The sequence below is a fragment of the Pseudophryne corroboree genome, chromosome 8, assembly GCF_028390025.1.
Source record: "Pseudophryne corroboree isolate aPseCor3 chromosome 8, aPseCor3.hap2, whole genome shotgun sequence".
NCBI classification, from domain to species: domain Eukaryota; kingdom Metazoa; phylum Chordata; class Amphibia; order Anura; family Myobatrachidae; genus Pseudophryne; species Pseudophryne corroboree.
In genome coordinates this window covers 208,657,977-208,685,229 of record NC_086451.1, presented here as the reverse complement: position 1 = coordinate 208,685,229, position 27,253 = coordinate 208,657,977, and the positions used below count along the sequence as shown (strand labels likewise).

The 27,253-nt window shown below is 47.3% G+C and overlaps 1 protein-coding gene across 4 annotated transcripts in view; it reads left to right on the top strand.

The window, feature by feature from the left end:
* EDA2R (ectodysplasin A2 receptor) overlaps nt 1-27,253 on the top strand; it is a 272,056-nt gene that overhangs the window by 87,246 nt on the left and 157,557 nt on the right. For 2 of the 4 annotated variants that reach the window (XM_063937068.1, XM_063937071.1), the window contains exons 2-5: nt 4,925-5,021; nt 8,072-8,151; nt 8,276-8,386; nt 26,400-26,572. In XM_063937068.1, coding sequence (XP_063793138.1) covers nt 4,925-5,021; nt 8,072-8,151; nt 8,276-8,386; nt 26,400-26,572 — 461 coding nt within the window. The remainder of the gene's footprint in view (nt 1-4,924; nt 5,022-8,071; nt 8,152-8,275; nt 8,387-26,399; nt 26,573-27,253) is intronic. The other 2 variants (XM_063937069.1, XM_063937070.1) reach the window with 2 other exon arrangements.

The following is a 27,253-nucleotide window of genomic DNA, read 5'->3' as shown; positions in this document are numbered from 1 at the left end:
CCAGGACCAGAAGCCCGCCCCGGGTTCTACAAAGCCATCAGCATGACGCTGGGGCTTTACAAGCGGACTCAGGAGCGGTGGGGGGTCGACTAAAGATTTTCAGCAATCAGTGGGCTCGCTCACAGGTGGACCTGTGGATCCTGCAGATAGTATCTCAGGGTTACATGTTGGGGTTCGAAAGGTCTCCCCCTCGCCGGTTCCTAAAGTCTGCTTTACCAACGTCTCCCTCAGAAAGGACGACGGTATTGGAAGCCATTCACAAGCTGTATTCTCAGCAGGTGATAGTCAAGGTACCCCTCCTACAACAGGGAAAGGGGTATTATTCCACACTATTTGTGGTACCGAAGCCGGACGGTTCGGTAAGACCTATTCTAAATCTGAAATCCTTGAACCTGTACATACAGAAATTCAAGTTCAAGATGGAGTCACTCAGAGCAGTGATAGCGAATCTGGAAGAAGGGGACTTCATGGTGTCCCTGGACATAAAAGATGCTTATCTGCATGTCCCAATTTACCCCTCACACCAAGGGTATCTCAGGTTCGTGATACAAGACTGTCATTATCAGTTTCAAACGCTGCCGTTTGGTTTGTCCACGGCCCCTCGGGTCTTTACCAAGGTAATGACCGAAATGATGGTTCTTCTACGAAGAAAAGGCGTATTAATTATCCCTTACTTGGACGATCTCCTGATAAGGGCAAAGTCCAGAGAACAGCTGGAAGTCGGTGTAGCACTAACCCAAGTAGTGCTTCAGCAACACGGGTGGATTCTGAATCTTCCAAAATCTCAATTGACCCCGACAACACGTCTGCTGTTCCTGGGAATGATTCTGGACACGGTTCAGAAAAAGGTGTTTCTCCCGGAGGAGAAAGCAAGGGAGTTATCCGAACTGGTCAGGAACCTCCTAAAACCAGGAACTGTGTCAGTACATCAATGCACAAGAGTCCTGGGAAAGATGGTGGCTTCTTACGAAGCAATTCCATTCGGCAGATTCCATGCACGAACATTTCAGTGGGATCTGCTGGACAAATGGTCCGGATCGCATCTGCACATGCATCAGCGGATAACACTGTCACCAAGAACAAGGTTGTCTCTCCTGTGGTGGTTGCAGAGTGCCCATCTGTTAGAGGGCCGCAGGTTCGGCATACAGGACTGGGTCCTGGTGACTACGGATGCCAGCCTACGGGGCTGGGGAGCAGTCACACAGGGAAGAAACTTCCAGGGTGTATGGTCAGACCTGGAGACGTCTCTTCACATAAATATACTGGAGCTAAGAGCGATATACAATGCTCTAAGCTTGGCAAAACCGCTGCTTCAGGGTCAGCCGGTGTTGATCCAGTCGGACAACATCACGGCAGTCGCCCACGTAAACAGACAAGGCGGCACGAGAAGCAGAAGAGCAATGACAGAAGCTGCAAGGATTCTTCGCTGGGCGGAAAATCATGTCATAGCACTGTCAGCAGTGTTCATCCCGGGAGTGGACAACTGGGAAGCAGACTTCCTCAGCAGACACGACCTTCACCCGGGAGAGTGGGGACTTCATCCGGAAGTTTTCCACATGATTGTAAACCGTTGGGAAAAACCAAAGGTGGATATGATGGCGTCTCGCCTCAACAAAAAACTGGACAGATATTGCGCCAGGTCAAGAGACCCTCAGGCAATAGCTGTGGACGCTCTGGTAACACCATGGGTGTACCAGTCAGTGTATGTGTTTCCTCCTCTGCCTCTCATACCAAAGGTACTGAGAATTATTCGGAAAAGGGGAGTAAGAACAATACTAGTGGCTCCGGATTGGCCAAGAAGAACTTGGTATCCGGAACTTCAAGAGATGCTCACGGAGGATCCGTGGCCTCTACCTCTAAGAAGGGATCTGCTTCAGCAGGGACCTTGTATGTTCCAAGACTTACCGCGACTGCGTTTGACGGCATGGCGGTTGAACGCCGGATTCTAAAAGAAAAGGGCATTCCAGAGGAAGTTATTCCTACCTTGATTAAGGCTAGGAAGGAAGTGACCGCACAACATTATCACCGCATTTGGAGAAAATATGTTGCGTGGTGTGAAGCCAAGAAGGCCCCAACGGAAGAATTTCAATTGGGTCGATTCTTACATTTCCTGCAGGCAGGATTGTCTATGGGCCTCAAATTGGGGTCTATTAAAGTTCAAATTTCGGCCTTATCAATCTTCTTCCAGAAGGAATTGGCTTCAGTGCCTGAAGTACAAACTTTTGTCAAGGGTGTACTACATATACAGCCCCCGATTGTGCCCCCAGTGGCACCGTGGGATCTAAACGTAGTTTTGGATTTTCTCAAATCTCATTGGTTTGAGCCTCTCAAATCTGTAGATTTGAAGTATCTTACATGGAAAGTAACCATGCTACTGGCCCTGGCTTCAGCCAGGAGAGTTTCAGAGTTGGCGGCTTTATCGTACAAAAGCCCATATCTGATTTTCCATTCGGACAGGGCAGAACTGCGGACACGTCCTCATTTTCTCCCTAAGGTGGTTTCGGCTTTTCACTTGAACCAGCCTATTGTGGTGCCTGCGGCTACTAGGGACTTGGAGGACTCCAAGTTACTGGACGTTGTCAGAGCATTAAAAATATATATTTCAAGGACAGCTGGAGTCAGAAAATCTGACTCGTTGTTTATATTGTATGCACCCAACAAGATGGGTGCTCCTGCGTCTAAGCAGACGATTGCGCGTTGGATCTGTAGCACAATCCAACTTGCACATTCTGTGGCAGGCCTGCCACAGCCTAAATCTGTAAAGGCCCACTCCACAAGGAAGGTGGGCTCATCTTGGGCGGCTGCCCGAGGGGTCTCGGCATTACAACTTTGCCGAGCAGCTACGTGGTCAGGGGAGAACACGTTTGTAAAATTTTACAAATTTGATACTCTGGCTAAGGAGGACCTGGAGTTCTCTCATTCGGTGCTGCAGAGTCATCCGCACTCTCCCGCCCGTTTGGGAGCTTTGGTATAATCCCCATGGTCCTGACGGAGTCCCCAGCATCCACTAGGACGTTAGAGAAAATAAGAATTTACTTACCGATAATTCTATTTCTCATAGTCCGTAGTGGATGCTGGGCGCCCATCCCAAGTGCGGATTGTCTGCAATACTTGTACATAGTTATTGTTACAAAAATCGGGTTATTATTATTGTTGTGAGCCATCTTTTCAGAGGCTACTTCGTTTGTTATCATACTGTTAACTGGGTTCAGATCACAAGTTGTACGGTGTGATTGGTGTGGCTGGTATGAGTCTTACCCGGGATTCAAGATCCTTCCTTATTGTGTACGCTCGTCCGGGCACAGTACCTAACTGAGGCTTGGAGGAGGGTCATAGGGGGAGGAGCCAGTACACACCATGTGATCCTAAAAGCTTTCTTTAGATGTGCCCTGTCTCCTGCGGAGCCGCTAATCCCTATGGTCCTGACGGAGTCCCCAGCATCCACTACGGACTATGAGAAATAGAATTATCGGTAAGTAAATTCTTATTTTTGAATCCACATTGCTTATAATAGAGCACTGTATTAAAACATGTAACCAAAGAGAATGGAAGGGTTCTCTCATGTATCATCTCCAGCACATTTTTGTGAACAAAAATAAAAACAAAAAACGTTAAATAGTTAAATGAATTTGTAGCAAATATAAAATCTAGGATGGTAATGTTTCTGGAAGCTTAAACTTACAGGCCTGTCTGAGAGATGACAGGAAGTCAGCCTCAAGTGTGGGTGCATTGCAGGCATGGATATAAATATGGACATTTGCTCATATTTACAGTTGGCTGCATCTGTGTGACCCCGCCAACCCCTATCCATCTGCTTGTGAATACACCTGGTGCAAGAGAGCCATTTAAATTCAGGCACACTTTTTCATAACCGGCACTTCCACCAACACACCCAAGACTTGCCCTCACATTCCACAGTTGCACCCGTTTATCTTCAAATGAAGACTTACTGTAGGTACACATGGCCTTACATCGCAAGATACGTATGTAAAATGGACTTGAGTACAACTCTGAATCAGACCCTACCTTTTCTGTATAGTTAAAGCTGATGACAACAAACAACGTACCTCCATTGATCTGACTACAGTCTGAGACATTGCACCACATCCGTGTAACACCACCATTACACAACATATAAAAGCAGAAAACCTGCCTTTATTACATTTTCAACATTGTGGTCATTCTTCCGTGAACCTATCAAATCGACGTGGAATGCAGCAAAGTGTCTCTATTAACATTTGCATTGTTAAACTATTAATCATAATGATGATGATTATATGAATGTGGACATTAATTTGGAGTTTGTATTCAGAATATCTCTAAACACAGCTACAATACCATGGACATGAAAGAGACTACAATTACTTCCAAAGTTATTTTTCTTTTGATCAAACCATAACATTTAAGAAAACGACTAGTATGCAATGTAGTGTTGTGTGGTAAAGGATTGGGACTGGAATTGTTGCAATGTGTGTGTGAGTGGTGTAATAAAGTGGCTCGGACACTGGGTAGTATGTGTGGTGAATCTGTCACAATGGCATAAAAGGACACCATGGATGAATTGTTGGGGACACAGTGAGGGCACAGTTATCTGTAAGTGCTGTGGGTGGCATAAACTGACTGGAACACAAAAGGGACACCTGAGGGTGACATGTAACAGACACAAAGAACAGTAAAGGCATATGTAGTTACACTGTATAGCAAGTATATGAAGTAGAGAACTTTTTTTCCTGACTTCTATAAACACTATATATTGCACAGATATACAGTATAAGCTTTTCACAGTGCTTTTTACAAGTGCATAATACATAGACAAGGATTCAACCAAATTTTCACATAAAAGTGTCTGCTGGTGGCATATTGCAACAAGTTTTTTTGTCGGAAATCTAATATTTGGTTTTGTTTTAATATTTTGGAAATCTAGAAATTTTCGATTCCCCCCTACGAAGCAGTGGAGTTTAAACAGCATTTTGTACTGGACATCAGTGCATCTGGGCTGCAGCCTTGCCAGACACGAGGTGGTAAAAGTTATTTTTTATATCTAGTAAAAGTCAAGTGTGCCTTTGTAATGGGAATTGGGGAGATGAGTGGCGACAGGATGAAGCTTTGTTTCGGTCACAGAAAAACCATGTACTGGTTTTGAGAGCACATAGCAAAATGGTGGCAGGATGTATCAAGCAAATGCTATACATCCTGCCACTTACCGCAAACATAGTGGTGTAAGTGATACCAGTATACATGTAGATTTGCAATTAAAATCACAAAGAGCAGCTCTTCCGATGAGAGCTCTCCTTTGTGATATAAGGACTTCCGGGTTAATGACCTTCTAGCATTTAAAATGCATTTATATTGCTGTGCACACAGAAAATGCCACATCCACTTACCTTAGCACCATGGGGAGTTCAGAGATACCACCTAGCTTCCTGGTAACTGGGACATAGATGGCAGGAGGTGAATATTCTCTGAGATAGGGACTGTTCCACCTAAATTGTTACATTTGGGATGTATACCTATACAAATACTACCATAATGGATAAGACTACACTCTGCTAATCTTGGGATTAGATGATGAAGCCACCATTATTTTTATTTTAGATTTATTTTATCCCATTAACTCAAAGCAGGCATATGTAATGTTAATGTTACAAGGAGAGTAGCCATTTCAGCCTGCTTAGTACAACATCTGATTATAATAAGTGGATAATGCACAGCATACTGGTTTTTATTTATGAAGAAATGTATTTATACCATAATGTTAACGTAATCATAGGCTTGCCATAGGATCCGATGAATATGCTGGCTGTTGGGATCCCGACAAGCAAAATACTGACGCCAGAATCCCCATACCCGTTGGAATCCCGACATTGGAACTCCAAAAGGGGCAGAAGATTGACGCCGGAATCCTGACAGCTGGCATCCCAACAGCTGGCATCCCGACCTTTGAACCAGCCGGCGGGTTAGGTTTATGGACTGGAAGGGGTGGTTAGGTTTAGGTGCCACCCGGGGGGGGTTAGGGTTAGGCTGCGAGTGGATGGGGAGGTTAGGGTTAGGCTGTGGGGACGGAGGGTTAGAGTTAAGCACTCCTATGGTAGGTTAGGGTCAGGCTATGGGGGAGAGAGGGTTAGGTTTAGGCAGCGAGGATGGGAGGTTAGGTATAGGCACCTTCAGGGGATGGTTAGGTTCAGGCACTAAAGGGGGAGGTTAGGTTAAGGCTACGGGACCAAAGGGTTATGGTTATAGGGTAGGAGAGAGGGGGAAATACCCTCTACTCACCCCTGTCGGGATTTTGAACATCGGGATCCCCTCAGTCCCACGAAGCAGGGAGCCTGTTGCCAGCAGTGCTCCCTGAAAATAAAAAACCTAACAAAAGTCTTTTCTAGAGAAACTCAGTAGAGCTCCCCTAGTTTGTGACCAGTCTCCTCTGGGCACAGAATCTAACTGAGGTCTGGAGGAGGGGCATAGAGGGAGGAGCCAGCTCACGCCCATGAAAAGGTCTTAGAGTGCCCATGTCTCCTGCGGAGCCCGTCTATACCCCATGGTCCTTACGGAGTCCCCAGTATCCTCTACGGACTAGGAGAAAAAGATTTACCGTTTAAAATCTTATTTTTATTGCCTGTGAAATTTCTCTGTTTCTATGTGATGCGGAACACCTATGATTTACACACGTTCTGTGACTGGCTGAATTTAAGTCTGCATTTTACCTGGTTTTAATCAGCCACTGAACCTGTGTAAATCATAGGTGTCCCCGAGTTAAACAGATATTATGGAAAGCCTATGAATCCATCTGTTTTCATTCTTATCAAATAATCTGGTTATTAGACAGCTATCTGCTTCCAAACAGCAATTCATATTGCTAATAATAAAGTAATTTTAAAAATCTTCATTATCATTGGAGACTGTTGACTCTGAGATTGTTATACTGTATCTACTAAGGACATTCTAAAGACCTTTGGCATCTGATGTAGAACCTGCAGCAGCCTGTTTTTTCCCACACAATCCCTGAAAACATATGCCCTGAAATTTCACTGTCTTGGCTTCTCACTGCCCACTCTTGCCATGTTGAGGGACTAGAACATTCAGACACAGAATGGAAAGTCTGTGGATTCATTACAGGTGCAATCCCTGTATCAGTTTCAGTGTCCACTTGTTTATTTTAGTCTACCACATGTAGACATTTCACTAACTGAAGCAATGGCTTCAAAAAGATCATAAAACGTGGTCAATTGCAAAATGTAAAATAAATGATTGACTATGGGGTATATTCAATTAGGGTTGGATCCATTCCGACATGCATTTATCGGAATGGATCCGACAACCCCTATTCAGTCTCATCTCAATTCGACTTTAAAAAAGTTGAATTGAGATGAGGGACCGGAGAGGGGGGAGACCAGCGGGGACAGCCGCGGCCAGACAGAGGAGAACAGTGCTGCAGAAGGATGTCTCACCGCCGCCAGACCTCACGGCAGTGTCCATCCGGCTCTAGCAAGCGTGACCTCACTTGCCGGAGCTGGGTGGACGCTGCCGTGAGCGGCGCGGCTGTGAGACATACTGCTGCAGCGCTGTGCTGTAGCGCTGCTCTCCCCTGTATGCCCGCGGCTGTCCCCCGTCTCCCCGCGGCTCCCCTCTTCCCCCTCTCCTCCGGTTCCCACATCCTAGTCCGACATTTTTTTTCATGTCGGACTGAGATGGTCGGAAACGGGGCCAAATCCTGTCGAATTTGGCCCCGTTTCACTCAAAAGTACGTGAATCGGCAGCTATACCGCCGATTCACGTACTGTTCGACAAGTCGAATTCCACGACATGTCAAATAAAAACTGCTGGGACTGAATAGGTCGAATCACGATTCGACCTTAAAAAGTGGAAAACTGCTGTCTTTTTGACAGACGGCAGTTTTCGACGCTAATTGAATATATCCCTAAATGTTAAATATAAATTGCTGCTTGGATGCAGCATATACAGTTTACAGTACTGCCTCCATATAATACAGTATTATGGCAGTATTATGGCTCTTGGCATTTGCAGTTCTAGACTATTAAATATCAACAATATGTTTTTATTTGCTTTTTTCCAGTCTGGCTAAACAAATATCACAGATCACCCGGAATGATGGCCGCTGTCCATCATCTACTCTGCATTCTTGTCATCTTTAAGGTATAACACTGGCTGAATATAACGGAAGTCTGTTCTGTTCTTTGTGGTACAAACGTGTTCTAAGAAAAATGAACAGCTGTCAGTCTCAGTGTAAAGTTACAGTTTGTTTCTTCTGTCATTAAAGTTAGGCTTGGTTCGTTCAACCTTTGCAGACTGCCAGGAAAGTGAATTTGAGGATGATCGTGGAAACTGTGTGCTATGCAAACAGTGCAGACCAGGCCAGGAACTTTCTACGGTAAGAATGAAATTAGGAACATGTACTATACACGGGCATGGAAGTATAGGTATTTGGTGTAAATAGTGTTATTTGTTTTCCCAAAAGTTAACGAGCACTTTTTGAAAGTAAATACATTCTTATACCCACACCCATGTTTTATTTGAATTTTTTTTTTAATGAGCCTTTGCCATAATTTATGATACAGTTTAACATTTATTCTTTTGAAATCCTATAAATTAAAAGGGGGGTATCCTATTAGCTACAAAGAAACATCGGGTGTGAAAAACTGAAGTTTTTTCCCGATGTTTCTCCGATATCTTTTCGTGCTATCCTATTAGGATCACCCGAACAAAAAAATTAAATTTCTCCCGAAAACATACAGATTCAGAGAAACCTGTGTGTTTTCGCCGGCCGCAGTGGGGAATTTAATTTTACCTGCATGAGGCAGGTGAAACAAAACTGGGTAGTTTATCACAAGTTATACGGTGTGATTGGTGTGGCTGGTATGAATCTCGCCCTTAGATTTACAAATATCCTTCCTCGTACTGTCCATCTCCTCTGGGCACAGTTTCCCTAACTGAGGTCTGGAGGAGGGGCTTAGAGGGAGGAGCCAGTGCACACCCAGAATCCAAAGCTTTATTAAAGTGCCCTATCTCCTGCGGAGCCCGTCTATTCCCCATGGTCCTTACGGAGTCCCAGCATCCTCTACGTACTACGAGAAATAGATTTACCGGTAAGTAAAATCCTATTTAATAGTATGAACAACAACATAGCCTCGGTTCAACCGATAAAACTATAACATAACCCTTATGTAAGCAATAACTATATACAAGTCTTGCAGAAGAAGTCCGCACTTAGGACGGGCGCCCAGCATCCTCTACGGACTACGAGAAATAGATTTACCGGTAAGTAAAATCCTATTTTCTCTAACGTCCTAGAGGATGCTGGGACTCCGTAAGGACCATGGGGATTATACCAAAGCTCCCAAACAGGCGGGAGAGTGCGGATGACTCTGCAGCACCGATTGAGCAAACAGGAGGTCCTCCTCAGCCAGGGTATCAAACTTATAGAACTTTGCAAAGGTGTTTGACTCTGACTAAGTAGCTGCTCGGCACAACTGTAATGCCGAGACCCCTCGGGCAGCCGCCCAAGAAGAGCCCACCTTCCTAGTGGAATGGGCCTTAACCGATTTAGGCAATGGCAATCCTGCCGTAGAATGCGCCTGCTGAATCGTGTTACAGATCCAGCGAGCAATAGTCTGCTTTTAAGCAGGAGCGCCCCGCATACAGAACAAACAGAGCCTCAGTCTTCCTGATCCTAGCTGTTCTGGTCACATAAATCTTCAAAGCCCTGACCACATCCAGGGACTCGGAATCCTCCAAGTCCCGTGAAGCCACAGGCACGACAATAGGTTGGTTCATATGAAAAGATGAGACCACTTTTGGCAGAAATTGAGGACGAGTCCTCAACTCTGCCTTATCCACGTGAAAAACCAGGTATGGGCTTTTATGTGATAAGCCGCCAATTCTGAAACACGCCTTGCCGAAGCTAATGCCAACAACATGACCACTTTCCAAGTGAGGTATTTCAACTCCACTGTTTTGAGTGGTTCAAACCAAGGTGACTTGAGGAAACGTAATACCACGTTAAGATCCCAAGGCGCCACCGGAGGTACAAAAGGAGGCTGAATATGCAGCACCACCTTAACAAAAGTCTGTACTTCAGGAAGAGAGGCCAATTCTATTTTGAAAGAAAATGGATAAGGCCGAAATTTGGACCTTTATGGACCCTAGTTTAAGGCCCAAATTCACTCCTGTTTGAAGGAAGTGAAGTAGACGGCCCAAATGGAACTCCTCCGTAGGAGCAGCTCTGGCCTCACACCAAGAAACATATTTTCGCCATATACGGTGATAATGTTTCGATGTCACGTCCTTCCTAGCCTTGATCAGGGTAGGAATGACCTCTTCCGGAATCCCTTTTTCCGCTAGGATCCGGCGTTCAACCGCCATGCCGTCAAACGCAGCCGCGGTAAGTCTTGGAACAGACAGGGCCCCTGCTGCAGCAGGTCCTGCCTTAGAGGAAGAGGCAACGGATCTTCTGTGAGCAACTCTTGCAGCTCCGGATACCAAGTCCTCCGTGGCCAATCTGGAACAATGAGGATTGTTCTGACCCTGCTTATTCTTATTATTCTCAACACCTTGGGTATGAGAGGTAGAGGAGGAAACACATAGACCGATCTGAACACCCAAGGTGTCACTAGAGCGTCTACCGCTACCGCCTGAGGGTCTCTTGACCTGGCGCAATATGCTTTAGCTTTTTGTTGAGACGGGATGCCATCATGTCTATCTGAGGCAGTCCCCACCGACCCGTGATCTGTGCGAAGACTTCTTGATGAAGTCCCCACTCTCCCGGATGCAGGTCGTGCCTGCTGAGGAAGTCCGCCTCCCAGTTGTCCACCCCTGGGATGAACACTGCTGATAGTGCGCTTACATGGCCTTCCGCCCAGCGTAGAATCCTGGTCGCTTCTGCCATGGCCACTCTGCTCCTTGTTCCGCCTTGGCGGTTTACATGAGCCACTGCCGTGACATTGTCTGACTGAATCAGAACCGGTTTGTCCCAAAGCAATTCCTCTGCCTGAAGTAGGGCGTTGTATATGGCCCTCAACTCCAGGACATTGATGTGGAGACAAGTCTCTAGATTTGACCAGAGACCTTGGAAATTTATTCCTAGCGTGACTGCTCCCCAGCCTCGGAGGCTTGCGTCCGTGGTCACCAGGACCCAGTCCTGAATGCCGAACCTGCGACCCTCTAGTAGGTGAGCACTGTGCAGCCACCACAGGAGAGATACCCTGGTCCTGGGAGCCAGTGTGATCCTTTGATGCATTTGTAAATGGGACCCGGACCATTTGTCCAATAGGTCCCATTGAAAGGTCCTCGCATGGAATCTGCTGAAGGGGATGGCCTCGTATGAAGCCACCATCTTCCCCAGAACCCGTGTGCAATGATGCACTGAAACCTTTTTTGGCTTTAATAGGTTCCTGACCAGGGCTATGAGCTCCTGAACCTTTTCCATCGGAAGAAAAACCCTCTCCTGGTCTGTGTCTAGAATCAGGCCCAAAAAGGTCAGACGCGTTGCAGGGACTAGCTGGGACTTCGGTATATTGAGAATCCAGCCGTGCATTTGCAACGTCTTCATGGACAGAGACACGCTGTCCAGCAACTTCTCCCGAGATCTCGCCTTTATGAAGAGATCGTCCAAGTATGGGATAATTGTGACATCCTGCTTGCGCAGGAGCACCATCATTTCCGCCATTACCTTGGTGAAAATTCTCGGGGCCGTGGAAAGCCCAAACGGCAACGTCTGAAATTGGTAGTGACAGTCCTGTACTGCAAATCTCAGGAATGCCTGGTGAGGGGGGAAAATCGGAACATGAAGGTATGCATCCTTTATGTCCAGGGACACCATCCAATCCCCCCGCTCCAGGCTGGTGATGACCGCCCTGAGTAATTCCGTTTTGAACTTGAATCTCTTCAAGTACAGGTTCAGGGATTTTAGATTTAAAATGGGTCTGACCGAACCGTCCGGTTTCGGGACCACAAACAGGGTTGAGTAATATCCCTCTCCTTGTTGGAGATGAGGAACTTTGACTATCACCTGTTGAATATACAATTTTTGGATTGCAGCTAACACTAGCTCCCTCTCTGACGGGGAAGTCGGCAGAGCCGATTTGAAAAACCGGCGAGGAGGCATGTCTTCGAATTCCAGTCTGTATCCCTGAGAAACAATCTCTAATGCCCAGGGATCCACCTGCGAGTGAACCCAGACGTGGCTGAAAAATAGAAGACGTGCCCCCACTTGATCTGCCTCCCCCTGGGAAGCCCCAGCGTCATGCGGTGGACTTTGCAGATGCAGGGGAGGACTTCTGCTCCTGGGGACTAGCTGCGTGCAGCTTTTTTACCTTGTCTTTACCTCTGGCAAAAAAGGACGGTCCCCGTACCTTCTTGCTCTTGTTGGAACGAAAGGACTGCATCTGATAATGGGGTACCTTCTTAGCATGCTACGGGGGAACATAAGGTAAAAAATTCGATTTACCGGCCGTAGCAGTAGAGACAAGGTCCGAGAGGCCGTCTCCAAACAACTCCTTCCCCTTGTAAGGCAATGACTCCATATGCCGCTTTGAGTCTGCGTCTCCCGTCCACTGTCGGGTCCACAAGAGTCGCCTAGCAGAAATAGACATAGCGTTTATTCTGGAGCTTAGTAAACAAATGTCTCTTTGAGCATCTCTCATATACAAGGCAGCATCTCTGATATGCTCTATGGTCATTAAAATGGCATCCCTATCTAAGGTGTCAAGTTCCGTAGATAAGGAATCTGCCCATGCCACGACAGCACTACAAACCCAGGCAGACGCCATAGCCGGTCTAACAATAGTACCTGAATGTATGTAAATGTGCTTCATGGTAATTTCCTGCTTGCGATCAGCCGGATCCTTGAGGGAAGCTGTGTCCTGAGAAGGCAGTGCCACCTTCTTGGATAAGCGTGTCAGCGCCTTGTCTACTTTAGGTGAAGATTCCCATCGTATCCTATCCTTTTGTGGAAAGGGATACGCCAGAAGAATCCTTTTGGGAACTTGTAGTCTCCTATCTGGAGATTCCCAAGCCTTTTCGCACAATTCGCTTAGCTCAAATGAGGACGGAAAAGTGACCTCAGGCTTTTTCCCTTTATACATGTGTACCCTCGTGTCAGGGACAGGGGGTTCCTCAGTGATATGCAAAACCTCTTTAATGGCAATAATCATGTACCGAATACCTTTTGCCACCTTCGGCTGTAATTTTGCATCTTCATAGTCGACACTAGAGTCAGTATCTGTGTCGGTATCTGTGTCATCGATCTGGGATATGGTGCGCTTTTGAGACCCCGAAGGTCCTGGCGCCACAGGGAAAGGCATGGTCTGGCTACCTGACTGATCCCTAGCTTCAGCTTTGTCTAACCTTTTATGCAGTAAATTTACATTTGCATTTAAGACATTCAGCATATCCACCCAGTCCGGTGTCGGCGTTGCCGACGGCGACCTGACATTCAAGCACTCCCCCTCCACATAAAGCGAGCCTTCCTCGTCAAACATGTCGACACACACGTACCGACACACTTCAGCCACACAGGGAAACTCTTTTCTGAAGACAGTATCCCCTTTAAGGCCCTTTGGAGAGACAGAGAGAGAGTATGCCAGCACACACCCCAGCACTATACCCCTGGAAAGAAACACAGAATGCTTTTCCCCAGTAGCGCTGTGTAGTAATAAAATGCCAATTATGTGCCCCCCCCCCTCCTTCAAAACCCCCTTTCACCGTGTGTAAAGCAGGGGAGAGTCCGGGGAGCTTCCTCTCAGCGGTGCTGTGGAAAGAAAATGGCGCTGGTGAGTGCTGAGGGAGAAGCCCTGCCCCCTCGGCGGCGGGCTTCTGTCCCGCTCAAAGTTATTAAAAAAATGGCGGGGGCTCTTTTATATACATGTACAGTGCCCACCTGTACATGTATATAGTCTTTTGCCATAAGAGAGGTGTTTATATTGCTGCCCAGGGCGCCCCCCCTGCGCCCTGCACCCTTACAGTGACCGGAGTGTGTGAGGTGTGTGGAGCAATGACGCACAGCTGCAATGCTGTGCGTTACCTCAGTGAAGCTCTGAAGGCTTCTGCCGCCTGAGACGTCTTCTGACTTCTTTTCTTCTGGCTCTGTGAGGAGAACGGCGCCGCGGCTCTGGGAGTGAACGCCCAGGACGAACCTGTGTTCACCCCCCTCTGGAGCTAATGGTGTCCAGTAGCCGAGGAAGCAGAGCCTATCATTTAAGTAGGTCTGCCCCTCTCTCCTCAGTCCCTCGATGCAGGGTGCCTGTTGCCAGCAGTGCTCCCTGTAAAAAATAGAGAAAAAATCCAAACAAAAATGCTTTCTAGGCAGAGAACTCAGGGGAGCTCCCTGCAGTGCACCCATTTCCCTCTGGGCACAGTGTAAAACTGAGGTCTGGAGGAGGGGCATAGAGGGAGGAGCCAGTGCACACCCAGAATCCAAAGCTTTCTTAAAGTGCCCTATCTCCTGCGGAGCCCGTCTATTCCCCATGGTCCTTACGGAGTACCAGCATCCTCTAGGACGTTAGAGAAATCCCTGTTAAGCCGCGATCCCCGCCGTCTAAACGGGGCTAATTTGATACCCCCCCAAAGTAGCTACTGTATTGAATTAGCTCATGGAATGCACAAATTCAATGTGAAAGGAAAATAATGACTTTATTGGAAATCATCAATATTATTTAAAGGATAGGAAATGTATAAATCATTAGTAGAAAAACAGCAGACCTTTATTTACATATAGTGACAGTTAAGAAGATAAATATATTTTTTTGTTAGTAGATCAGAACAATAAACCTAGGTGCACATATTAATACAGGGCAAGTCAGTGAGGTAATGAGAGTAATTACTGGGGGTTTGTGGATCAGTAGAGGAATGAGGGAGATGAAAGTGTCAGAAGGGGGTCCTTGGTAATTGGATTCAGTCATTGTCCAAGGTCGACAGGGTTTCTAGGTAGACAGGTCAAAAAGTCGACATGAGGTGTTTTTTTTAATTGTGTCATTTTCTCTGTTCAGTGACTGGGAACCCCAATTAGTGCACCGTGTCCCCTCACGATGCCTCGCTCTGCTACCACTGTGCTCGGCTCAGGTTATTATTCCCAATCGTAGTCCATGTTGATAGTTAAGTCTGAAAAAGTTCAAAAAAAAAGAAAAAAATGGCGAAAAACTCATGTCGACCTTTTGACCTGTCGACCTAGAACATGTCGACCTAGAAACCCTGTCGACCTAGTTACTGTCAACCAATAGTGGTCGACCTAGACATTGTTGACCTAGAGACCGGATACCTTAAACATGTATAGGCCAACTTGTTAATAGAAGGGTGAGGAGAACCTCCAGTGTACAGCAATGAGTATCTTTCTGGCATTTCTTCTCCTCTCTAACTCTGGAGCATGTAATATTCTCTATATGCAGAGCAAGCGACCATAAATATAACGTACCCTGATCCTTGATCTGTCCACTGTGTAGAAGATCATGACTGTTTTGCTGTAGCATATATGTAAGAAATTACAGTATATGAGATGGCCATTTTCTCTTACGTCCTAGAGGATTCTGGGGTCCACATTAGTACCATGGGGTATAGACGGGTCCACCAGGAGCCATTGGCACTTTAAGAGTTTTAGAGTGTGGGCTGGCTCCTCCCTCTAGGCCCCTCCTACCAGACTCAGTTTAGAAAATGTGCCTGGAGGAGCCGGTCACAGCTAGGGAGCTCTCCTGAGTTTTCCTAGAAAAGTAATTTTTTAGAGTTTATTATTTTACAGGGAGGCTGCTGGCAACAGCCTCCCTGCAGCGATTGAGGGGGGGAGAAGTGTCCGCCCTGCGGGGTCTGAGCCACTTTCTCTGCTGACTGGACACTAGCTCCAGAGGGGTCTGATTGTTCTCCGCCACAGGGGACCGCTCGCCCCAGCAGCATGCCACCAACCCCTTTCAGAGCTGAAGAATCTGTGGCAAGTGAGACACCGACCCCCCTAGCAAGCGGGGGATCGGTGTGAAGATGGCGGCATAGAGTAGGAATGCAGTATTAACTGCGGTCCGGGGATGGCTCAGCGGTACATGGTGCGGCGCTGTGAGGGGCGCCCTGAGCCAGCGCAGACACCCTACACTGGTCCTGAAGCCTGTCGTGGTCCCCGGATCTCAGCCAGCACTAATTCCTCAGGCCAGTATAATCCATGAAGAGTGGGAAGACCAACGCCATTAAGAGGGCGGAGCTTATCCTGAGAGCGGACCCAGCAGCGTTTCAGCGCCATTTTCCTGTCTGCACAGCGCTGAGAAGGAGAAACAGGTCCCTCCACAGCAACTCCAGCTATCTGTATACGGTACCAGGGGGTTGTAGAAGGGGGGAGGCTGTAATACGACTGTGTGTACTATTAAGGTGCACAGTCAGCGCTGACAAGGGGTCTACCTTTGGTAAAAACGATGTGTGTGGGTTGGCTCCAATCTCTGTCTCTCTCTTGCCATTCTTGGGGGGAAACTCTGTCTGCCCTCACCTGTGTGTGTGTAGAGTGTTTGGTGGTCTCCTTTAGCTATGTCCAGGGACACTGTGTCATATGCTGAAGAGGATTTGTCCTCCCAGGATGATCCGATTCCATGTAATCATGATAGACTGGTTTAGCACAGATACCGGCAAGGGAGCCTGAGTGGTTTTCCTCTATCAAATCTTGGATTTCTCAGATTTCTGACAGGGTTGCAAGTAATGAGTCTGCAACCCAGGTATTACAGAACTCCATGGCAGTATGGCCCGATTCTGGTACCTCAGGATGCCCCGCTGTAGCCCCCATAAGCGTGCACTTTTGCATGTCACACAAGACGACACGGATACCGATTCTGACACCACAGACGGTGATGGGGATGTGTTGCGGGGGTCCGCATCTCTTGCAAAGGGGGTGCAACGCCATTAAGGCTATAGAGGCTATCAGGGATGTGTTGAATGTTATTGATACCACAACTGAGCAGGTTGAGGAGGCCTTTTTCACTGAAAATAAAAAAGCCTCGCTAACCTTCCCTGCGTAAAAGGAATTGAATGCTATATTTGAGAAAGCATGGGAAAACCCTGAGAAAAAATTCCAGGTCCCTAAAAGGGTCCAGGTGGCGTTTCCTTTTCCTGAGGAGGATAGGAAAAAATGGGAAAACCCGCCGATTGTTGACGCATCTGTGTCCAGACTCTCGAAGAAGGTGGTTTTGCCTGTTCCAGGATCTACTGCCTTAAAGGAGCCGGCTGATAGAAAGATTGTTAACACACTTAAATCAATGTACACTGCTTCAGGGGCCATATTACGTCCCACTATTGCTACTGCATAGATTGCAAAAGCAATAGTAAAGTGGTCGGCTACCTTACTTGAGGATTTGGATACTATGGATAGGGATGATGTTGCATTATGTTTACGCAACATACATGATTCAGCAGGTTTTATGGTAGAATCCATGAAAGACCTGGGTTCCATGGCTGCAGGAATATCTTCCATGTCTGTTTCAGCTCATTGGGGACTGTGGCTGCGCCAGTGGTCGGCCGACGCAGAATCCAGAAAAAGTGTGGAGTCCCTACCCTATACAGGTCAGGCTCTCTTTGGGGAAGCTCTAGACGCGTGGATATCCACGGCTACAGCGGGTAAGTCTCCGTTTCTTCCCTCAGCAGCACCTGCTCTGAAGAAATCCTTCTCTTTATCTGCAACGCAGTCCTTTCAGCCTAACAAGCCTAGAGAGGCCAGACCGTCCAATACCTTTTTTAGGGGAGGTCGAGTTAAGCCCAAGAAACCTGCCGCTGCAGGTTCCCAGGAACAAAAGCCTGCTTCAGGTACGCCAAAGTCCTCCGACGGTGGACCGCGCGGCCAGGAGGTGGGGCAGGTGGGAGAGAGACTCGGACAATTCAGTCACGTCTAGGTATCGTCTGGCCTGGATCCCTGGGTGATAGATATTGTGTCCCAGGGATACAGGCTGGAATTTAAAAATCTCCCCCCTCCACCGATTTTTCAAATCAGGCTTACCAGTTCTACTGGCAGACAGAACTGTACTACAGGAAGCTGTCCAGAAGTTGGTGGAGGCACAGGTCAGTGTACCAGTTCCTCCTCATTTACAAACCACAGGTTACTATTCGAACCTTTTTGTGGTACCGAAACCGGATGGTTCGGTCTGGCCCATTCTGAACCTAACATCACTGAACCCCTTTCTAAAGGAGTTCAAGTTCAAGAAGGAGTCTCTCAGGGTGGTGATATCAGGTCTGGAAGAGGGGGAATTCCCGGTATCCCTGGATATCAAGGATGCCTACCTCCACATTCCGATCTGGCTGCCGCATCAGGCTTATCTCCGTTTCGCATTGCTGAACTGTCATTTCCAGTTCCAGGCCCTGCCATTCGGCCTCTCCACAGCACCGAGAGTGTTTACCAAGGTGATGGCAGAAATGATGGTTCTCCTCCGCAAACATGTTGTGAACATCATTCCATATCTGTCACAACTGAGGGCTGGTACTGACCAGGGGAAGCCTCAATTGTAGGGGCAGAGGTATATGTGAACCTGGGAAGCAGTACAGAGTTCTTAGACATGCAAGGAACCTTTACCACAGATGCCCGAAGGCGTGACCACGACAACAAAGGAAAGTTCAAAGGTTTTATTGAAACTCAGCTCACAAGCATATGTCGGCAGTTAGCAATATTAAAAACAGCATATAAGTCACAGTTCCCAGGAGTGCATATAGGCAGTCTCTAGGTGTGGTTTAATTAAGCACAGTCTTGAAGGACTTGGAGATGATATTTCCTTACCAACACCGATGCACTGGGTAGCTGATGGGAAACAGAAGCTGATGATTGAACTGCCGGGAAATGCCGGATAGAACCGACACAGGTGGTGAGCTGTGAAATGGTGTCAGATACCAGTGTAATGGAAGATCAGATGCAGAAACACTGGTGATGCTAGAGATCGATGACAGAGCACCGATGGTGACTTGGGATCGATGGCGGAACACCGATGGTGACTTGGGATCGATGGCGGAACACCGATGGTTACTGGGGATCGATGGTAGAACACCGATGGTTACTGGGGATCGATGGCGGAACACCGATGGTTACTGGCAGGGCAGAGCACCGCTAGAAGCTGGAAGCCGGTCTCGGGTAACTGCCAGTCACAGGGTGCAATGTTGAGACACTGCAGAGTCAGGGTGTACTGCAGAGAAAGTCCATGGGAGAACTGCACACTGGAATTACTGAAGACAATTGAAGCACTGACATCTTTCCAGCCCAGGAACAAGATATTTATACCAGCTGGGAAACAGGGATTGGCTGGCTGATTATGCAGAGTCTAGAGTGCAGCTGCTGGGTAATTAGGTAGAAACCAGAGTGCAGCTGATAGGCTGAAAAGCAACATGTGATGAAAGCAAACATGGCTGCGCCCATGTTTGCTTTTGGAGGGAAAGATTGTTTGTAACTTGCATGTGAGCTTTAACCATGAAGCTGCCAGAATCACAGTGAAGAGTTTTGAGACAATGAGATGCAGCGTGCTGCACACAGACAGTGCAGATGGAATCCAGGCTTGGAACACTGGGACAGTCTCAGGAGGCATTTGGAAGGTAAATACTGATAAGGAATTACCTGGATCGTGACAGCACCCCCTCCTTTAGGAGTGGCCCCAGGACACTTCTTATAAATTCTTTACCTGAACAAACGGAAGAATCTAGATTGAATCCTGATGAACTTGAACTGGCTGGAACCAGAGGAGACTGTACTGGACCTATGGACGAGACCAGATTGAGTCCAGACAAACTTGAACCGGCTGAGACCGGCGGAGACTTTGGGCCGACGGATAGGACAGGATTGAGTTTGGAGACAGTTGAATTAGCTGGAACTGAAAGAGTCAGAATCTGGTTAGAACCGGAATGAGTGGTATTTGAGTGTTCAGTTAGACCATCCTGGACCTGGTCCATGCTGGATGCCAACAGGGTGGTGCTCTCTGAAGATGGCAAACAGGAGTTCAAAACTGCATCTGTAGCACAAAAATTTCCATCTGGGAACTTGGCTCTGGATACTTCCCTTGGGACTGAAACTTTGGTGACCCCTCCTGGGGTTGATGAATCCGACACCTCTCTCAGGGTTGTTTTCTCCAGCACCCCTCCTGGGGTTGACAGATCAGAAACTCCTTTTTGAGAAGACTCATATGCCCCTACTAGAGCTTGAACATTGGACGCCCCTCCTAGGGCTGTAGACACAGACGCCCTTCCTAGGGCTGTAGACACAAACGCCCCTCCTTGGGCTGTAGACACAGACGCCCCTCCTTGGGCTGTAGACACAGACGCCCCTCCTTGGGCTGAGTAAAAAGCATCATCATTCCAGGAAAGTTCGGATTCTAGGATCTGGTACTGTACCAAATATTTACCGACTGTTCGTGTCCCCTGACGTAGCCGGAGGATATCAGAGGAGGCAGAGGTCACACGACCTGGTTCATCAAAGATGCGCCTGAAGGTTGCCACGAAATCTGCATATGAAGAGAGCAGGGCATCAGACTTCTCCCATAGAGGTGATACCCAATCGAGGGCGGAGCCACTGAGGAGGGAGATGATGTAAGCAACCTTGGTGCGGTCAGTTGGGAAACTGCCAGGCTGTAACTCAAAATATATCTCACACTGATTTAGGAAACCCCGACAGGCTTTTGGGGAACCATCAAACTTGGCAGGTGTCGGTAAATGGAGACAAGGAGCAGAAACGGGAATGGTGGGTGGGGATACCACCAAAGGTACTGCAGTTGGCACACTGGACGCCCCTGAACCACGGAGGGTTACTTGTATTCCATCCAGCCGAGAGGAGAGGTCCTGGAGACAGCGGATCACATGGCCCTGTGCAGTCTCCTGACGTTCAAGGCAGGCTGCAAGTTCTTGCATCGGCCTGGTCGCTTGGACCTGGTCTCCGGCCGGATCAATCAGGTCAGTGCTTACTGTCACAACTGAGGGCTGGTACTGACCAGGGGAAGCCTCAATTGTAGGGGCAGAGGTATATGTGAACCTGGGAAGCAGTACAGAGTTCTTAGACATGCAGGGAACCTTTACCACAGATGCCCGAAGGCGTGACCACGACAACAAAGGAAAGTTCAAAGGTTTTATTGAAACTCAGCTCACAAGCATATGTCGGCAGTTAGCAATATTAAGAACAGCATATAAGTCACAGTTCCCAGGAGTGCATATAGGCAGTCTCTAGGTGTGGTTTAATTAAGCACAGTCTTGAAGGACTTGGAGATGATATTTCCTTACCAACACCGATGCACTGGGTAGCTGATGGGAAACAGAAGCTGATGACTGAACTGCCGGGAAATGCCGGATAGAACCGACACAGGTGGTGAGCTGTGAAATGGTGTCAGATACCAGTGTAATGGAAGATCAGATGCAGAAACACTGGTGATGCTAGAGATCGATGACAGAGCACCGATGGTGACTTGGGATCGATGGCAGAACACTGATGGTGACTTGGGATCGATGGTGGAACACCGATGGTGACTTGGGATCGATGGTGGAACACCGATGGTTACTGGGGATCGATGGCAGAACACCGATGGTTACTTGGGATCGATGGCGGAACACCGATGGTTACTGGCAGGGCAGAGCACCGCTGGAAGCCGGTCGCGGGTAACTGCCAGTCACAGGGTGCAATGTTGAGACACTGCAGAGTCAGGCTGTACTGCAGAGAAAGTCCATGGGAGAACTGCACACTGGAATCACTGAAGACAATTGAAGCACTGACATCTTTCCAGCCCAGGAACAAGATATTTATACCAGCTGGGAAACAGGGATTGGCTGGCTGATTAAGCAGAGTCTAGAGTGCAGCTGCTGGGTAATTAGGTAGAAACCAGAGTGCAGCTGATAGGCTGAAATGCAACATGTGATGAAAGCAAACATGGCTGCGCCCATGTTTGCTTTTGGAGGGAAAGATTGTTTGTAACTTGCATGTGAGCTTTAACCATGAAGCTGCCAGAATCACAGTGAAGAGTTTTGAGACAATGAGATGCAGCGTGCTGCACACAGACAGTGCAGATGGAATCCAGGCTTGGAACACTGGGACAGTCTCAGGAGGCATTTGGAAGGTAAATACTGATAAGGAATTACCTGGATCGTGACAATATCTGGACGATCTGCTGATAAAGGCATCGTCCAAAGAGAAGCTGCTGCAGTCCATTGTTCTCACAACACGCCTCCTCAAGAGTCATGGTTGGTTTCTGAACCTTCCAAAGTCACATTTGGAACCAACCCAGAGGTTGTCCTTTCTGGGAATGATCCTGGACACAGAAGTGCAGAAGGTGTTTCTTCGACAGGAAAAGGCGTTGGTGATACAAACTATGGTCCGGGATGTCCTGAAACCAGCCTGGGTGTCGGTTCATCAATGCATTCGCCTGTTAGGAAAGATGGTGGCCTCTAACGAGGCTCTGCAGTACGGGAGGTTCCATGCTCGGACCTTCCAACTGGATCTCCTGGACAAGTGGTCGCAATCTCATCTCCACATGCACCAGAGAATTCGTCTGTCGCCGAGGGCCAGAATTTCGCTCCTCTGGTGGTTGCAATTACCTCACCTTCCGGAGGGCCGCTGGTTCGGGGTTCAGGAACGGGTCCTTCTATCCATGGATGCGAGCCTTCGGTGCTGGGGAGCAGTCACTCAAGGAGTAACCTTCCAAGGACGATGGTCAAGCCTGGAATCCGGCCTGCCCATCGACATCCTGGAACTAAGAGCCGTCTACAACGGTCTTCTTCAGGCGGCCCCTCTTCTAAGAAATTGGGCCATTCAAGGGCAGTTGGGCAACGTAACAACAGTGGCTTACATAAACCGACAAGGCGGAACGAAGAGCAGAGCGGCAATGTCAGAGGTGACAAAAATACTCATCTGGACAGAAAAACACGCGTTGGCGCTGTCAGCCATTTTCATTCCGGGAGTAGACAACTGGGAAGCAGACTTCCTCAGCAGACACGATCTCCATCCAGGGGAGTGGGGTCTCCATCCGGATATGTTCAAGGAAATAACAGACCTTTGGGGATTACCCCAAATAGACATGATGGCCTCTCGTCTCAACAAGAAGCTTCTGCGTTATTGTTCCAGGTCGAGGGACCCGCAAGCAGTGGCGGTGGACGTCCTAGTGACTCCGTGGGTGTTCCAAACGGTGTATGTGTTTCCTCCACTTCCACTCATCCCAAGAGTTCTAAAGCTCATGAGAACAAAAGTTCAAGCGAACCTCATTGCTCCAGACTGGCCAAGAAGGGATTGATACGCAGATCTTCTGGATCTACTGCTAGAAGAGCCGAAGCCTCTTCCTCTTCGGGTGGACCTGCTGCAGCAGGGGCCGCTCGCCTAGTAAGACTTACCGCGGCTACGTTTGACGGCATGGAAGTTGAACGCCAGATACTAGCTCGGAAGGGCGTTCCGAACAAGGTTATTCCTACCGTGATACAGGCTGGAAAGGAGTAACGTCTAAACATTACCATCTAATTTGGAAAATATATGTATCTTGTTGTGAGTCCAAGAAATTTCCTGCGGTGGAGTTTCAACTGGGACGGTTTCTCCTCTTCTTACAAGCTGGTGTGATTATGGGCCTCAAGTTGGGATCTGTGAAGGTCCAGAAGTTCAGTCAATCAGTTCTGCAGGAGCCTCCGCGCTCTCCCTCCCGTTCTGGGAGCTTTGGTACATCCCCATGGTACTAATATGGACCCCAGCATCCTCTAGGACGTAATAGAAAATAGGATTTTGGTTACCAACCCGTAAATCCTTTTCTCGTAGTCCGTAGAGCATGCTGGGCGCCCGCCCAGCCCTTCGTTTTCCTGCAATTGTTATCTGGTTCAGTACAACTTTGTTTTAGTTAAGTACTGCGTTGTTTACTTGGTAAGTAATGTTCTCAGCGGTTGCTGAGTCTTCAAGCTAAGTTAGCTTGATGTGCCTTGTGTGTGTGAGCTGGTATGAATCTCGCCACTATCTGTGTTAAATCCTTCTCTCGAAGATGTCCGTCTCCACAGGCACAGTTTCTAGACTGATAGGAGGGGCATAGAGGGAGGAGCCAGCCCACACTCTCAAACTCTTAAAGTGCCAATGGCTCCTGGTGGACCCGTCTATACCCCATGGTACTAATATGGACCCCAGCATCCTCTATGGTTACCGGTAGGTAACCAAAATCCTATTTTCTACCCACACACTCATGTGTACAGTATGATAATATGTCATCTAGTGGAACCTTATAATAAACATCTTGCTATAGAAAGTGTGAAGGGCGATTGACCATGTGATTTGCCATACTCATGAATCAATGAGCACATGTAGGTGTCTGTGCCATATAAAACACAGATTCTTGTATATGCGGAGTGTAGGTGGGAATATAAGGTGAAGTTCCTCTCGTCTGGAAGGAGAAGCCTCCAGTCGTCATCCTGCAATTGGTCGGTAATACACATCCCATTGTGAGCATTGTGTTGTGAGGTTCAAATAAATAATTTGCTTATAAAATAAATAAATAAAGCAATTATATAAGGTAAAAAGCATCTATGAAGGTTGTTCAGACTCGGCTACTAATGCAGCTCACAGCGCACTTTGCTGATGTTGGAAAACCGCATGCACAGCGGATGCGCGGACACACACATTGTGGTTGCATCCCAGATAGATGCAGCCGCAATGTGATTGACAGTGGGTGGCGTTTACAGGACAGCAATGCGGCGTTGGGGGTGCAGGGCAAACGTGGGAGGGCCTGAACCATTTGCGCGGCCTTGCCCTGTGCTGGGCGACCTCAGCATGTGCAGAGATGAATGCAGAACTGGCTTTGTATGCAGCCATCTGCGTTCATCTCTGAATAACCCCCAATGTTCATATATGCAAATAATCTGCAACAATCATTCCACATGGTTCTATTTTGCTTTTCAGATTTGTTGCACTATTGACATTAATCCTCAGAAACTGCAAAACCAGTAACAACATTTTAAGAAAACTTGTAAACAAGCGTGATTAATTGTTAAATGAAATCAAGTTTAATGAATACTCTGCATGATTCACAGGACTTTTAGGGTCCTGTGCATCACGCAGAGTTTTTATTAATTCCAGAAGGAATTATAATAATTTTTTTTGGGTGTACAGTATATTTTCGACCAACAAAGTATTTAAGACTTGGGTCAAATTCATGCCTTGTAAATGATTGCCAATTAAAAAAAGAAACGTCCAAGTTCGTACGGCATCACACACATCCAGCAAACTCGGACTCTGTTACATCCCACCCTTGGATACCAGAAAACAAGAAAATGTTGTGTTATAGAAATAGTTCACCTACTTGAGTGTATGTGAATGTCCCATGCATCACGCAGAGAATCACCCAAATACGACATATAACTAAGAATAAATCAATGAGGGATTTCAAAAGACAGCTACTAAATACCAAATACAGTTTCAATAAAATGTAAGGCCTACAAAACCAAAAATACAAGGTGTCTTATTTTATGTATATATGTAATAGATTCAGACCTGAACTGAGATAAAATTGTGACTGTAGGGACAGTTGAGTTGTTTCTATATATAGTAGCGCGATCAGCAGAGGGGATCCGGTCTGAAGATTGACACTGTCAGTCAAAAGGTCGACATGAGTTTTTCAAATTTTTTTTCTTTATTTTTTTAACTTTTTCATACTTAACGATCCACGTGGACTACGATTGGAACGGTAATCGCGAAGCGAGCCATGCGAGGTGACACTGTGCACTAATTCGGCTTCCCGGTCACTGTACGCAGAAAGCGACACCAACCCCCCCCCCCCCCCACCCCCACTCATGTCGACCTTTTGTCCTGTCGACCTAGAAACCCCGTCAACCTTCAAACCCTGCCGACATAGTGACTGTCGACCTAAACACTGTCGATGTGATGATCCACATCCCAGCAGAGTGCCACAACTGCTTTCCAACTTATAAGGTCTATGCCAAATCAATGTGCATATACCTCTGGTACTGTTATGCAGATGTTAATTAGTTATCAAACACATCCATAAATAAACAAGGGTCATTGAAATATAATTCTTTTTTAAACAATAAAATTATAAGTAGGAGATCAAGGCATAGGCTGAAAACAATACCCTATACTTCAAAACTCCAAATGTGGACAGAAGTTTAGCATGGGACAACTACTGTATAACTTTAAGAAGAGCAAGAAACTACTGAACATACAGTAAGTGCTCCCTTTTTATGTATGTACATAGACGCCATTTTTTGTTGTTGCGAAACTGGCTGATAACAAAGATAACAGCAATAATCAGCTTGGCTTCATAGTAACAGCTGTTCTGTCACAGTATGGGATCTTTTACATATCTAATTTGATTATCAGTGTTATAAGGAACTCTATATGATTTTACGTCTTTTAACTTTACTTTGAAAATCAACAATTACACAGTTTATACTGTTCCTTTATCAGCTATTTAACAGTATGCCATTTATGTGCGTTTTCTTAGGACTGTGGCAGTGGAAGAGAAAGTCAGTGTGTGCCCTGTGGACCTGGCAGGTACAAAGAAGACCGTGGACATCACCCCTGTCTCCGATGCCTCCCATGTGCAATTATAAATCGGGTGCTGAAAGCTAACTGCACGCCAACTGCAAACTCTGTGTGCGGTGACTGTATGCCGGGGTGAGGTTTTTTTACATGTACAGGTCTGTCTTTCTGTCTATCTGATACATGACTCTCTAAATGGGATTATATCTGAACTCACTCTCTTGCCATTTAAAAAATAATCAGTGTTCGCAAATACGCGCTATAGCGCGTATTTCTCATACGTCCTAGAGGATGCTGGGGTCACCATAGAACCATGGGGTATAGATGGGATCCGCAGGAGACATGGGCACTTTAAGACTTTGAAAGGGTGTGAACTGGCTCTTCCCTCTATGTCCCTCCTCCAGACTCCAGTTTTAGAATTGTGCCCAGTGAGACTGGACGCACTACAGGGAGCTCTACTGCGTTTCTCTGAAAAATACTTTTGTTAGGTTTTTTTATGTTCAGGGAGACTGCTGGCAACAGTCTCCCTGCTTCGTGGGACGTAGGGGAGAGAAGTATGACCCACTTCCAGTGAGTTCAAGGGCTCTGCTTCTGGCTACAGGACACCATTAGCTCCTGAGGGTGATGATCGCTGGGACGCCTAGATGCTCACTCCCGCAGCCGGCCGTCACCACCTTACAGAGCCAGAAGTCAGAAGACAGGTGAGTAACAGAAGAAAAGAAGGGGGGGGGGCCCTGGGCAGCTAAAAAAACATCCTCATTATTCCACTGGCAAGAGAGGACATTAGTACGACGGCACTGTCCTAACCCCCGCCAG